Source organism: Barbus barbus, assembly GCF_936440315.1.
Source record: "Barbus barbus genome assembly, chromosome: 17".
Classification (NCBI taxonomy): domain Eukaryota; kingdom Metazoa; phylum Chordata; class Actinopteri; order Cypriniformes; family Cyprinidae; genus Barbus; species Barbus barbus.
Genome location: NC_136745.1, coordinates 17059809 through 17075843, shown reverse-complemented (window position 1 = coordinate 17075843; position 16035 = coordinate 17059809). Strand labels below are relative to the sequence as shown.

Here is a 16035-nt window from a genome sequence, read left to right as displayed (position 1 = left end):
CTCCATCCTTTCCGCCCCACTGCCCACTGTACTACGCCTACAAAGATCACCCTTCATCTCAGCAGGGAAATCCCTCCTGTTTGAACCGGACTCTTTCAGCCCTAAAGAGCAAACAGTTTTGTTTGTTTTATTTAACTCGTGTTTATAATCCCTTAAGTACTCAGGCTTAATTGAAAACCCTCGGCCTTGATCACTACAGCCTCCCCACTCAGCTGCTGCCCTCAGTACGTCATCACGCATATTATGAATCGTGGCTCTTAGATTAATGATTCATGTCTGTTTTTTTTTTTTTTCTCTCTCTCTCTCTTACTATCCGTGTTATTTTTTTTCATCGCCACGGCTGGATAGATGACAAAGGAGTGAATGTGATCGTTGATGTAACGGTTGACTCACATTGCAGAACAACAAGGGATGCACAAAAGCATGTGGATGAATGTTTTCGTATCATTTGAGGCTTGTATGTCTCTAACAAACAGGGTAAATGTGTGCTGTAACCCCCCAAAAGCATGTCTCTAGGAGTCTGCATGATACTTGCATTTTTTGTGGTGGTTTATTTCTGTGGTGCCTGTTGCCCTTGTTGTCTGTGCAGCCATGAGGGCGGCGCCGGTGAGCCGATTGATCGCTGCTGTTTTCAGTCTGGTGCTCAGCCAAAGTGATGCAAATTTACAGCTTGATGAGAATGATGTGATGTTAGGGCTGGGGCAGCTGGAGCTTTCCAAAACTACAATGGATTCATTCTTTAAAAAGTAAAAAAAAAAAAATTTATGAAGTGAGAATGTCACAGAATTTACCAAATTTTGGATGAATAAATGCAAAGTTGGATTACACTGAGTCAAATTGCGTGTCTTTTGTGAATGAGGACATGAACACATGGACTTCACATCTGCTCTGACAGTTCACCACTTACCATTTTACAGTAGAATGTAATTATCAAAGTAACAACGCAAACAATACAATTTATTAAAACATTTTTAAAGAATATCACAATTTTTCATCCATGTTTTGGCACCACATTGAAATTATTACAAGAAATTATTAAATTGTACATTTTAAAAGATTAAATTGTTAAAGATTTATAAACTGATTTGATTACTATAATTTTTGTTAATACATTTGTGTATGGCATTACAATTTTTTTTTTTCGACAGTCTATGTACTCCCTGACAGTAAAATAAGCCACTATAAACCTATATTACAGGTCTAGTTATGCAAAGAAAAAATATATTGTGAAATCATAATCTTAAAAATACTGTGAATTTTAGGATTTTTGGTGTACACTTAGTACACCCGTGTAAAGGAGAAACTGATGTTAACTAGTCGAAAATTCAAACCACTTGTTTTGTTTTGTCTTGTCATGTGTCTTTTTTGTGTATACTTCCTGTAACATCTCATCAGCTGCACTGCATCACTGCACATGGTTGCACAAAACAACACACACTTGTTTACAAAAGACATCTCGGAAAATCTGTGAAATCAAAAGATAGCGCCTCAGAGACTGGTAGTTTCTTAAAGTTAAAAGAAGTATTTTCTGCACCAATCGCACCAGCAACATGAAATTACAAACATGTTTCTTCTAACACTCACCTTGTATTCCATTGGCTGGTCAAACAGAGTCCCGTGACTCCCACCCCACACTCACACCATTGATTGAGCCAGGACGCTCAAACAAACAGAGCAATATTTTGCCTATAAAGGGAGTGGAGGTTAATTCCCCAAATTCATTAAATTGCACACTGATAATGAACATGCGCTCATGTCACCCCTCCGGCTGTTAAAAACAAAGTGCATTCATGATTTTGGGTTCTGCATCCACAGGCTTGTAAATTGGATTTAGGTTGAACAACTTTTTTTTAAGTTTTCTGGTCGGGTTTGATTTTAATTGAAGTAAAGGGTGGTATGACAGCACACCATTTTCTGTGTGGCGCTCCAGTTTGAATGTGTTTAATCTTATGTTGCTCTCATTCTCGTATTGCTTCCCGCTGTTGTTTTAATAACAGTGATCCTCAGATGAGCATAGCCAATTTACTGTGTGCCATCTGCATTATTTATCAGCGCAACTATTAATTATTTATTGAGCACTGTCATGAATGGGGCTGTTGTGTTTACACACGGAGAGCCGTTTCACTGAGAAGGGCATTGTGTGGTTGTAGATAGGGATGCATCGATCCGATACTCAGGATCGGTATCGGCTCCGATACTGGAATTTCTGCCGGATCGGGTATCGGTCAGACGAGACCGATCCAAATCCGATATTGTGTGTATACTATTGTGTTATTGTTAAGCCCCACGAAAGCACAAAAACATTAGAAAGCACCATTAAGTCAAAGTCTAAGTGTTCTGAAGCCCTTCCATAGTTTAATGTGAGGTACAGATGAATATTTAAGTCATTAAATTCAAGTTCACGTAAATTCTTCTCTCCGCTGCTTCTGTCGGTCATCCTCCGTTCAGCATTCAAACTGTGCCACGTTCGGTTAAGACAGTCAAGACGATGAAACTCTCTCCAAGAGCGCTCAATAACTGAGTTAAAACTGTTAAACGAATAGGATCAATAAACTATGCACTGGTTTAATAAGCTACGCACCAATATCTCTTTCCTTTGTGCTTTGAACTTCTCTATGCGGAGCTGCGCGCTGTGACGCCGTGCTGATTCAAGCACATTATTCTGCGCACGGGAAGCCATAAGCGCTTTGTGCCACTCTATTGGAGCTTTTCGTATTATAATGCTTTTGCGCAATGAAAGATTATTTATAGCGTTTCTTGTTCTGTCCTATCAAGGCTATTAATAATCTAATGTATAGCACAGTAATGGAGGCAGCAACATTTATGATATATATGACATATGGGACTCCTCTATCATATGTCGCTGCCTTCATTGTGCTATACATTTAAAAGAAATGTCTTTTAATTTTGTAGTTTATATTTATAAATACATTTACTTGTTTTCACTAATGTATTTTACAACAATACAAAGAGCAATGTGTAACATTTTACCATATATAGTCCTTCGCATATTCACTTTTATTTGTTCCCCACTAAATAATGTTATCACTAAATGTTTAGATTTTATAAAATTGTGCACTCATGATTTTTCTAGAATAAATTTTGCTGCTAAATTATCCACTAACCTAATTTATAATAATATTTTTGTCATAGATTATGAATGGGCCTGTTTACACCTGGTCATTTCATGCATTTTCGCTGATCGGATATCTATCTGATTTGTTAAAACGTTTCAATTTACACATGGCCACAAAGTCGCAAAATGGATATAAATCCGATCTTCAATTCCTGCGCTATATTTAAATGTAACGAAATTCACATCAACACAATCAAAAGATAAGCGCTGCATTTTACTATCAGCTCATTTCAAGATCAAAGACCGCAACAGGAGAGTACGTGGCATCAGCACTGGAAAGATAAGTTTGTCTTATACTTTTAATGAAGAGTATTGTGTTGATCGTCTGCGTCTTATTTTCAGTTTCTTTCGCGGCAGCTTGCGTGTCTGCTTGCTGAAGAGATACTCAGCTACTCGTCTGCGGCGATGCGTGTTGCATTAGCGCAGTCATCTGACTATAATGTCATATAGCCTATAACACGGTCTCACACTTTATTTTATTTTTTACATTTTGGGACAAATCAAATTTACATATGTGGTTTCAACAACCAGATGCATTTACACATGTCCAGTTTCGTTTGGAATGCGGCCCAGACCACCTCCTGAAGTGGTTTGAGCGATCAGATTTATATTACAAAACACATTAAGTGACCAGGTGTATACAGCCCCTATATATTTTTTCATATTATTTTTTCATTAAAATGCAGTTGTCTAATAGATTGTGTTTAACACACAAAAGAGTGACACAGAAGTATAGAAATTGTACATTGATTTAAAACAAAAAACCAAAAAAAAACAGTAATGTTCATTATGTGAAGCATTCAGTTTCACAGCTTCAGCCATGCTTTGTTAGTGCTGATGTCAAACACACAGAACCGGCAAACTCTGTAAAGGAAAGCTCCTTTAAGAAAGTACAGTGTTAATCTTCTTAAGCAATTAGTCCATTTAGGTGAAATTTGTCTGTCAAGCCATGTTTCGACTTTACACCCTTCATTGATGATGATTTTACACGATATACAATAATATTGTCATTAATGTGCAGCACAGTATGAGTATCGTTACCCTGCTATACAAAAAAACTATAGAAACCATCACAGAAATTCTTATAGTTTCCATAAAAACCATTTTGTTTTGGGCATTATTCCAATAGGAATTACTGTTGTTCTATTGGTTGCCATCTGCTAGATTACATCCCACCAATAGAACGCATCAAATACCAGTAGACACATTATAGTTTACATTACAGGGCTCGACAGAGCGAGCATTTCACTCACATTTGCGACTAAAAATAGATGTGTGCAAACTGGAAAATGTATTTAGGAGCACAAGTGCGAATACAAAACAAAATACAAAACAGCCTAACTTATACAGTAGCCTATAACAAACGTATTAATTTATTCTGTTTAATATATGGAAAAATTGCGATGCAGCCTCATATGATTACTTTAGAACTTTAAAAAGGCAACGGTTTAATTTAAATGAGCACAGATGAGAAGAAAAGCGGAGCGAGTTAAAGTGAAGACGCGCTGAATGACACACATTCGCCACTCGAGGGCGCTGCCGTTACCCCGGTAACCCAGTAAACAAATCAGCTGCGCTGCTTTCCTAAAACTGTGTAAATAATGTTTCACACTCACAGTCATTTAGATATTTATATTCGCTTTAGTCTTCACAATAGCATCAAATAATTCTTACTTAAAGACTTAATGAGCTATTTATTTTCAAACATTTTTTCTAACCTAAAACATGTCCACTGATCTATAATAGAGAACAGTGGGCCTATCTATATATCAACGACTGATTCGTTATTATTGTTCAGTAACACAAGTTCCATTAGTTAACATGAAAAAAACAATGACTGCATTTATTAATAATGCTATCTTAATTTCAACTTTTAATAATACATTATAAAATCAAAAGTTGTCTTAATATAATTCAATGGAGCTAACATTAACTAACATAGTTGTATTTTTTATTAATCAACATTAACAAAGAATATTAACTACTGCAACAATTAGCCTAGCTATTGCACATTTCTAGTTAATGTTAACCTGCTTTAACTAATGTTAACAAATGGGACCTTACTTACCTATTGTTCTTTCGTTCATTTGAACAATCTTTTGCACTCTAATCTTGAAATACTTGTTTACTTTATATTTTTATGTATTTTTTATAAAAGTCTTTTAGTAAATTATCTTTAATAAAGTTATTTAACCTGTTAGGAGGACAACACTTTTTTTCACTTAGAAATTATATATTGTGATTTAAAAACAAAAACATATACCGTGACAAAAGCTTCAATGATTATTGTGAAAATTTTATACCGACACAGTTTAATAGGATTATAACTAATTACGGCTGTGTCCAAATTCAGGGTCTGCATCCTCCTTAGGATCCTTCCTACCCGGTTGAAGGAGGAGGGATCCTCCGACGTCCGCAAAACCCGGAAGTCGGTGTTTGTGAATTTGGACAGCCTACCCTTCTTTCAGTTCCCTCCCTTACCCGTTGCTCATATCCTGTCGCCTAGCAACCGTGACAGCGCCAAGCAAGAAGCGGGAAAATGGACAAAGAGTTATTCTCCTCATTTTAATTATTTTGGAAGAAATAAAGCAATTAAATACTTTCTTTGCTCGTTGTCGGAGAGTTTTTTTTATATCAGACTACAAGACAGTCACATCCAGGTAAGTATTCTACTACTTTTAAGTATTCTACTAATTTCTCCTACAAATTCATTGAGCCGAAGCATAAACTTTAGCTTGTTTTGTCAGAGAAACTCCTCTCCCACTCCGCTACCGCTCGCTTCGTCCGCCATTACGCTCTGCCGAAAATAATTATGGGATAGGTAGGACGGAAAAGGATCCACCACACCCATCCTTCCAATTCGGGGAAAAGGAGGACGTATTTGTGGGCCGCATTTGAAGGATCCTACGAATTTGGACAGCCTTCGTCGCGGCGCTGTGACGTAACATCCTTCAAATGAGTACTCCGAAGGATGCAGACCCTGAATTTGGACACAGCCTACATAATTAGCCTATTAAATAGTGTCTGAAGTAAAATTATTTAAAAACCTTGTGTACTTTCTGTATTCTGATAAATTAAATAATTGTGCTTGTAAATGTCTCTTTGTATCCCCTTATTAAGCTAAAACACCTAATTTGAAAAATTAGCATTGTGCCCCTAAATTTTTTTAATGCGCTCCTAATTTTTTTTACTTAGGAGCACATGTGCTCCTTGAGGAAAAGGTAAGCGTCAAGCCCTGCATTAAAACCAATACAATTCCCATCATAACCCTTAGATCCATTAAATTTTCTACTGTTTTTTTTTTTTTTCTGCAGAGAAGATTATAATGGTATTACTACTTTTTTACAGAATTACTGAATTTCACAGGAAAGATTTGTTTATTTTTTATAAATAAAGAACTATTTCTTTAGTCAATAATTATTATTATTATTTTTTTTTTTTTAATGATTTATTTATGGGCTTTTTATGCCTTAATTTGACAGGACAGTGTAGAGATAGGAAAGCTTTGGGTGATGAGAGAGGGGAGCGGGATCGGCAAAGGACCACGAGTCGGGATTCAAACTCGGGTCATCGTGAGCGCAGTTGCGCTGTATGTCGGCGCACTAACCGCAAGGCTATTGGCGCTGACTTTAGTCAATTATTTAAGTATTACATGTTACATGGGCTGATTTATTCATTTTTAAGTATTTGGAATTTTAAGAACAAGTGGGAAATGTGCTGAATGTTGCATTTCATCCAAGTGAAATTGGCAAGCAGTTAAACTTAATTTACATTCGTTTTAAATGCAGAGCCAGGCGCGAGTGGACACAGCTTGCGCGTGTGCGTCAGGCCTCGTCCATATTGCCAGATGCGCTTGTGAGAGACTTGCGGAGCAGAACCAGGCGCGAGACCGTGAGTATAAAGGAGCATTACGAGACAGGCTGCACGTATGCGGCTCGTCCGTGAGACGCGGGAGACGCACAGCGTGGGGCAGAGCGGAGCGAGTATGAGAAGCATTCAGAGACACGGGCTGTGTGTGCGGTCTTCTGAATTGGCGAACATGCATTATAAACTTATTTCAAATTAATCTGTTGGGGAGATAAAATGTGTAAGATAACGTTCATGTAGCCTACTAATAAAAACATCTAAAAATGTATCTTTTATTCTCCAGTACTGAAAGCAGAACTGATAAGGGAGCTCTTTATGCATTGTGACGCAGCTCTTGCAAATTACCTTTTTTGGTCGTTGTCTGTCATTTCGAAGCTGTAGTTACATACGTTTTTCTTTAGTTTTAATTTGCCTAACTTTCGATCGGACCCTTTTTAAAAGGGTGGGTGTTTACGCAGTTGGCTAGAGCAGTGCTGATTGGGGAGAATGGAGGTGCGCTCACTCTATTGGTTAATAAGACCGACACTCAAGGCTGGCAGTCATGCATATGCTTTTTTTTTTTTTATGATTTAGCAAATCGCAACGTCTCAAATTGCGATTTCGATTCGATTTCGCACAGCCCTAATATACACTCACCTTGCCCAGATTGTTCTGATAAAACAAGCAGGTATAAGGGTGTTTCTGTTGTGCTGGTTTTTCTTGTCTCTGTTCTACAGGAAGATTTAATCCATAAATGAAAATACTGTCTTGAATTCATTTGAACCATTAACTTTTGGTTTCATTTGATTGATTGCTGGTAAAATGGATCCACAATTTTTTTTATTAATTTTCCAAATTGTTGGACTATCGACTTTTTCCAGTCATGTTTGTTAAAGGTTTAGTTCACCCCATGAATGAAAATGAAAATTAGTCCATGTTTTCCTCACCCTCAAGTCATCCTAGGTGTATACGACTTTATTCTTTCAGACAAATCCAGTCGGAGTTATATAAAAAAAAAATGTTCTTCTTGTTCCAAGCTTTATAATGGCTTGGGCGGCTGTTTTTGTTCAACAGTCCAAAAGTAGTCAAATAAAGCGCATCCATCCATAATAAAACATGCGTCACAAGGCCTCCTGTAGCAAATTGATGTTTTTTTTTTAAAGAAAAAAATATCCATATTTAAAATTATATAAACGCCTTTTTCTCACTTCTCCTGGATGACGTAGGTGATTGCTGCACGCACCGATGATTTGTGACGAACGCGGAAGCGCAGCGGAGAGAGAACAAAACAAAACGGTTATGAATTAGAAGTACAAAACGAGTATTTGTAAAGAAAAATGTGGATTTCGATATAAGCCAAGAGGAGACTGGTTTTCCTTTTGGTAAAGTAAGGAAACGATGCTTCCTTTGCTCCTGTAAACAAATGTTGGTTTTCATGAGACTCAAACATTTGCTACACCTGTCTGGCGGCATCCGCCAGAAAGGCAGTCTCTCGTGAGCGTGCGTACGACAGTTACACAAAACTGTTAATATCCTTTTAATGTCGTTTTACATATGGATTTTTTTTTTTTTTTCAAAAACTCATCGATTCACTACAGTAGGCCTTTGTTCACCCCTGCAGCTGCGTGAGGCATATTTTAATATGGATGGATGCGCTTTATTTGACCACTTTTGGACTGTTGAACAAAAACACCCGTCCATGCCATTATAAAGCTTGGAAGAGCAAGGACAATTTTTAATATAACCTCTATTGGATTTGTCTGAAAGATGAAAGTCATATACACCTAGGATGCCTTGAGGGTGAGTAAACCATGGACTAATTTTCATTTTTGGGTGAACTAACCTTTTAACTTTGTGAATAAGGATTTGGTTTGTAAGTTGTATGGATACCATGAAAGTTTTCTTTTTTCTTCTCTAAATTAGTTGAAAACTGTTTAAACTTAAGCCAGTTAAAGTGTGGCCTGTAATAGACTGAGCTAGTATTATAACTGCTCTGCGTGCGTGTGGATGCCTGCAGGCGAATCTGTTTGAGCTGCCCTTCTTTCACTCATCTGTTCCCTTGGGCTCAGTGTGCCTGTAATATCACACATTTCTTATTCCACTGGCTGTCACCACACCAGCCCTAATAATGACTTAATCTACCTGGAGATCTGAACTCTAGGGACCCAGACAAATCATTTATATTTACAAGATGTATGTTTTATTTATAAAATAAAACGCATAATTTTTATTTAGCTATGCATTGTTTATTTATAAATGTATTTAGTTGTTTATCTATATTTTGAGTGATTTAGGACCCTCTTAATGTCATCAGCTAAGCTACTCTATAGGAGTCACACGCTGCAGAAAAGCTTCTAGCAGTTATAGGTCATGTCTCTTTTAGCTCCTCAGGGTCTGTCACTTGTTAAAGAATTAATCTTTATTGTAATCTTATTAAAGGCGATTTGATTTCAGTGGCTGGGAGATCTGATCTGTCATTGTATAAATAGCTGTTACCTTTAAAAAAAAGTAAAGGCTGATATTTCATAATAGCTAAATGCTCCTTTTTGCATGCTTTATTACATTTTGCTTTATTCCTCTCTCTCTCTCTCTCTCTCTCTCTCTCTTTTCTTGCCTCAGGTTATGAAAAGACAGAAGACACGTCAGAAAAGACTTCTTTAGCAGACCAGGAAGATTCCAGACTAATTTTTATCAATCAGCCCCAGTTTACAAAGTTCTGCAATAATCGTGTCAGGTATGTGTGCTTCCATGTGTGTTGTGCAAACATCGTTTTCCTCAAACAAAGGCTGAGCAGGCGTTCATGGTGACCACAGGGATGACGAACTTCAAGACGGTGGATGAAGCGAGTGAAATGTTGTTTATAGGGCTGGGTGATATGGCCAAATAAATTATCACGATAATTTTTTTAAATTATCACGGTAATTTTTTTTCATATCAGTCAATATCGATAATTATCATGATAAATGTCAAATCTTTATTTCTTTCAAGTTTAAAGCTAGAATTTTGCTCCAAAGTGAAAGTTGAAGAAACCAGACCATTCATTTTCCTTAAAATAAATCTCTAACTAGAAAAATAAATTTCTTAGTTTCTGCTTGTTCTAATAAGTGATATTGTTTCAAATCAAGAAACCGGTTTGGGTTGCCTGATAATATTGATAATAATAATATAACTTTTTTTGTCTCTTAGAAATGCATATTTGATTATTTGATAGTAGCTTGAGTTAGGATGCAGAGGTAAAGTTTTGTTAATTTTTAAAATCAGTAACATTTGTAAAAATTGCAGCAACCTCAGTTTTATAAGGTTACATATATTCAGACCAAGTTTTTTTTTTTTTTTTTTTTTTTTTTTTTTTTTTTTTTAAATTAAGCATTGGTCTCCCATAGTATCATACATTTAAATCAAGATAAACAGTTAATAAATTTGTGTTCATCGCTGAATGCAAGTGCATTACACTGGATCTCACAGCGCTGTTTATTGCTCGCGTTGAACTTTTATCTGAGCAGATAAACGGTCCATATGGCATGATTAAAATGAGTCACGCTATTTCGTTCCGCTTTTGGCGCATAAACATTATATTGAATATTTATTGAACTCTTTATATTGTTTTATCGAGGAAAATTATATCGCTATTAATTATCATTATCGAATTATCGCCCAGCTCTAGTTGTTTATAAAAAGTTGTTCAACGCTGAACTTTATTGATTAAAATTAGGGATGCATGATATTGTCTGACTGATATCGGAATCAGCCGATAATGGCTTTAAATGTAAATATCGGCATCGGCCCGATATGAAAAATTATGCTGATGTGTCTTGCCAATAAGAGGAATACATTAACTCACATGTGCTCAGGGTGTACTAGTGATTAGATCACGTCAGCAGTGTGGCTCATTCTGTTATTGCTGTCATAAAATGAGTATGTTTTGATTTAACACTTTAACCTTCAACCCCATTTAGGGCCTCGCAGGTGAAAATAACCTACCTGAATTAAAATGGTAACAGTTTGTGACAAAGTGTGCTTACACAAACAAATTAGGTATCTTTGGAAAGAAGAGACTCTGGGCTTTACTATCTATCATCCAGAGTTGATAATGCTCAAAAAGATAAAAAGTTATAGACACTGACGTGCCTTGAAAAATATTTTTCCACACTGAATGTTTTTTTATTTCATATACAAATACATGAAATAAGTCCTGGAGCAATCCAGAAAAGTAATGGATCGAAAGCCATGTGTCTCATCAGTTCATATTTCTAATTTGAAGAAGATACCATGAAAAATGAGATTCCTGCAATATTTTTTCTGAAACTATTTATAGTCCCCCCACCCCCCTGTTTGAGGAAAAATAACCACCAAATGGATTGCAGAATTATACAAGCTATTTTAGTCATTATACATGTTCCTGCATAGTTTTTCAATTATAAAATAATAGACAGATTTATTTGAGCACTAAAAAATACAAAAATAATTATTTGAGTAATAAAAAAGGAAAAAAAATAGAAAAAAATGCTTTGTATATAGTATGTATACTGAAGTATTCTTCGTTATTCGTTATTACAATGATAAATATCACTGCCAGACGTGAAGTGATATTGCCAGACATGGTCATAGAGTCAGTAAACACACGCTGATGTGCTTCCATTCAGATTATAATCAAACAGATGGGCCATATAATCAATAATAGCTGATCAATGAATCACAATGATAGCCGTCATAGAGTCGCTAATAAACACGCTGATGTGCGTCCATACAGATTATAATCATGCAGACACGGCCACATTCCCCACACAATACACACACACACATATAAAAAATGTAGAAGAAAAAAAAAACAGTTTTTTTATGGATAAAGCAGATCGCTAAGTTATGCCCCGCTCAGATGACAGCGTGCGTCACAGAAGCGTCACTGCCGGCAGGAGGGAGCGCCAAATTCAAATAATCTATATTCCGCTTTTCTGAGACTTTTTTTTCCGTAGACGGTCTCATTATGTTTGTAAGACCGTATTCTACAAAATCGTTTTGTTTTTTTACCACCAAGACGCTGTTTTTGAGCGTAATTTATTCCATAACGGACGCGAACAATAACTCTCTGAAGAAATGAAACGTAAACAAAGGAATATTCATCCTTATTACAACGTTATTGTTTCGCTGGACTAAAAGTGCTCGCTGGGATGTTTTTCTGTGGACCCTTACCTCTCTAACTAAACTGGGATTTCAGCAGTGGACGCGTTTGTGGCTCGTTATTACAATGATAAAGGTACGTACGGCTTTTTTACTCTGCGTGTTTGGATGTGTACTGCTTACACAAATGTAGCAAATTTGTGCCACTCATTCCTTATAAGCTTTCCATCGAAAAACAGCGATCTGTCGTCGATGCTTGAGGCTTAGACCCTCAGAATGATATAGAGTTTGACAAGATTAACTTTGTTTTCTAATAGAATAAATGAAACGGGACAATGACACATGCAAACAAAGAGCGTTCAGTGCGAGGTCGCTCTGGTGCAGGCTAACAGGTTAAAGGTTAGAAGCTATAGCTTACATGGAAAAAAAAATCACAAACATGACACTTGTAAATTAAATTATATATACTGATTTATTCATTAATGTGTAATGTTTTATTTTTTAAACAAATCATAAGCTCTAAAATATTTTCAGAATTTTTACAACTCTTTTGCTTTAGACCATCTACAAATGTTAAATCTTAAAATAAAATGTTATGGTTAACAAATGCAGTGACTGATATATAGTTTATTTTTAGTTATTTTCAAAGCTTCAATGTACTGTTAAAAAACTTCATTATTGTTGATTTAATTCTTTAAAGATTTAATTCTTTAAAGTTCTTGTTAAAAACTAACCAAAATTAAAAATTATTTGTTTATCATTTCTGCACAGGAGAGACTTGGTGTTGTTTCCAAGCAAAAAGAAATATATCGGTATCGGCCACAATGAGTTAAAAAATATCGGCATATCTGATATCGGCAAAATTCCAATATCGTACATCCCTAAATAAAATTTTGTAAGTGTAATTACATGTATTCTTTTACCTAGTATTTCTTTGTGTAATTTAATTTCATGATTAATACTTTTATTTAGCAAAAATGGGTTACACTTTATTTTATGCTGTACTTGTTACAGTGTAATTATACATTTAAGTCCTGAGTTTCCATTATTCAAAGAGTTCTGAAAAATAATATATTGTGACGTAAAAACGCAATATGTAATTTAAAGCAAATAGTTTAATTTAGCTCAAAAGGAATCATTTATGATTGTATAGGGAATTTGAACAGAATCACTGTTTTACCGCTGATCACTGAGGCGGCAGCGGTTTACTGACTAAGCCATATAACATCAACTCTGCACTGGATATTAAAATCCAAAATATAGTGAAAACACTATTTAATAGCACAGTAACAAGATCGGCAGATTAAGACATTAACTTGTAAGCACAAAACACAAGATACTTCTCTTTTCAATATAAATAAGATTTTATTTATATAAACAAGACAAACTAATCTAACACATGAACACAAGCATTCACACGTTGCAGAAAGAAAGTGAGGAAAGGATGAGTTTAAGAGAATGAAAATGTGAAATCCCAAGTTTACAGCAATATGTGCTATTGCACAGACCTGAACAACCATCAATCACTTATTTAACCCTCGCTTTTGAGTTTCTCAATGAGGCTAAAATTTATATTAAATACACCAGCTCAGCAAAATTCTGGAAGCTACTTGCTTGCATTGCCTGTGTTAAGGGGTTCCCTTGTGTCATCGTCTTGCAGGAAAGGGGGTTCCCCGAAGTTGCTGATTGGCTGAGAGTTCAGTAGTCGTTGAAGTGACGTCTTGGGGAGCCAATGGTTTGGGTTGGCTGAGGATGCGGAGTTGTGGCTGGTAGAAGTTTTGAGGCGGTCACAAACTTGAGTTGAACTCGGAGGCGAGGCGTGGCGGCAAAACTTAACTGAGTACACGAAACTCGCAACGGAAAAGAAAAGAAATTAAAGTAAAAGAATAGGGATGTAAAGAGACTAGGTGGGTTTTCTTCTCATTGTGGTAGCAGCTGACACGTAGGCCAGAGCACGTTCAAAGAGCAGCGTCAAAAACGCGGTGGCAAAAGTTGAAGCGAGAGAGTTTGATGGTGTCCTGAGTTTTTTAACTCGGCTTCTGGACACATCCCCTCTGGTGTCTTGACCAATCAGATAGGCTATTATCTTAGCTAGGGGTGTTCCTTCCATCATAAATCAGCATGTTATCAGTCACATGGTCCGAATTTTCACACTCTTGCAAAGTATACTTTTGGATGTGATTTCTATAACAAGACTATGATACATTTGACACAGAATCAATTGGAAGAAATGTGTCAAGCTAGAATTGTCAAACTCATACATACCAAACACAAATATGAATCCTTCAGCTATTCAATAATGATTAAAAAGACACAATATTTGATTAAAACATGATAGTCTAATATGTAGGTTACAAACATAATATGGAGTAATGCATAAAAATGATTAGTTTCATTAAAATGAAAATGAAAGTCTTTTAAGATGATTTTAGGTGCATATGGAAACAACAGTCTCTGTGTACAAAGGAATTTCAGTCTGGTTCTTTGTCTTGTATGTGGGGGAGAAGTCAGTCTAAGGAAGCTTGTGACTTCCAGCGTGGAACCCATGTGATAGCCATCTCTTTGACCATCAGTCTTGATTACTTGCCCCCCCCAAATTTGACGGGCTCCTTCCTGAATTGGAATTATCAATAAGTGTTCTTTTGTCTCAATGTTGCAAGCTGTTTTGTGAAAGAGTTGGTTAGTCCGCTTGCTTCAGACTAGCTAGGAATCTGATTTACGACGTTGTCCTGTTTTCTTGGGGCCTCTCTGTGGAATTTCAGCTCCTCATGTTTCTATATTCTGATCGAATCTTAAATTTGTCTGATTTGGTCTCTGATATCCTACAATATCATGGTATCTATCCACAAAAATATTAAGCAGCACGACTATTTTTAACATGTTTCTTGAGCAGCAAATCAACACATTAGAATGATTTCTGAAGGATTATGTGACACTGAAGACTGGAGTAATGGCTGCTGATTCAGCTTTGCCTTCACATCAGTATATTACATCTTAAAATACATTTTTTAAAACCCTGTTATTTTAAATTGTAATATTGTTTTGCTGTTTTTATCAAATAATTGCAGCTTTGGTGAGCAGAGATTTCTTTCATAAAAACATTTAACCTGTTAACGTTTACCAGAGCGACGGCGCACTGAAGCGTTTTTTTCCCCCACTAGTTTAATGTTTATGAATGAATTTAACGTGAAAGAATATCATTAATCTTGACAAACTATATATCATTCTGAAGGTCTAAGCCTCAAGCATCGACGACAGATCTCTGTTTTTCGATGGAAAGCTTATAAGGAATGTATTTGCTACATTTGTGTAAGCAGTACACATCAAAACATGCAGAATAAAAAAGCAGCACGTACCAGATTCATTGTAATAACGAGCCACAAACGCGTCCACTGCTGAAATCCCAGTTTAGTTTAGACAGGTAAGGGTCCACAGAACAACATCCCAGCGAGCACTTTTAGTCCAGAGAAACAATAACGTTGTAATAAGGATGACTATTCCTTTGTTTACGTTTCATTTCTTCAGAGAGTTATTGTTCGCGTCCGTTATGGAATAAATTACGCTCAAAAACAGCATCTTGGTGGTTAAAAAAAACAACACGGTGTTGTAGCATACAGTTTTACAAACAGAATGAGACGTCCACGGAAAAAAAAGTCTCAGAAAAGCAGAATATAGTTTATTTGAATTTGGCGCTCCCTCCTGCCAGCCGTGACGCACGCTATGACGCTGCTGTCATCTGAGCGGGGCGTAACTTGGCGATCTGCCTATTTACAAAAAAAAGTTTTTTTTTTTGTTTGTTTTTTTTTCTTCTACATTTTTTATATGTGTGTGTGTGTGTGTGTGTATTGTGTGGGGAATGTGGCCGTATCTGCATGATTATAATATGTATGGACGGACATCAGCGTGTTTATTACCTGACGGCTATCATTGTGATT

General features: G+C 36.3%; 1 protein-coding gene across 1 annotated transcript in view; it reads left to right on the top strand.

The window, feature by feature from the left end:
* Positions 1-16035, top strand: part of LOC306883723 (putative phospholipid-transporting ATPase IA) — a 175089-nt gene that overhangs the window by 34721 nt on the left and 124333 nt on the right. Inside the window, exon 2 of the mRNA XM_079439144.1 lies at positions 9602-9716. Within this exon, the coding sequence (XP_079295270.1) occupies positions 9602-9716 (115 nt within the window). The remainder of the gene's footprint in view (positions 1-9601; positions 9717-16035) is intronic.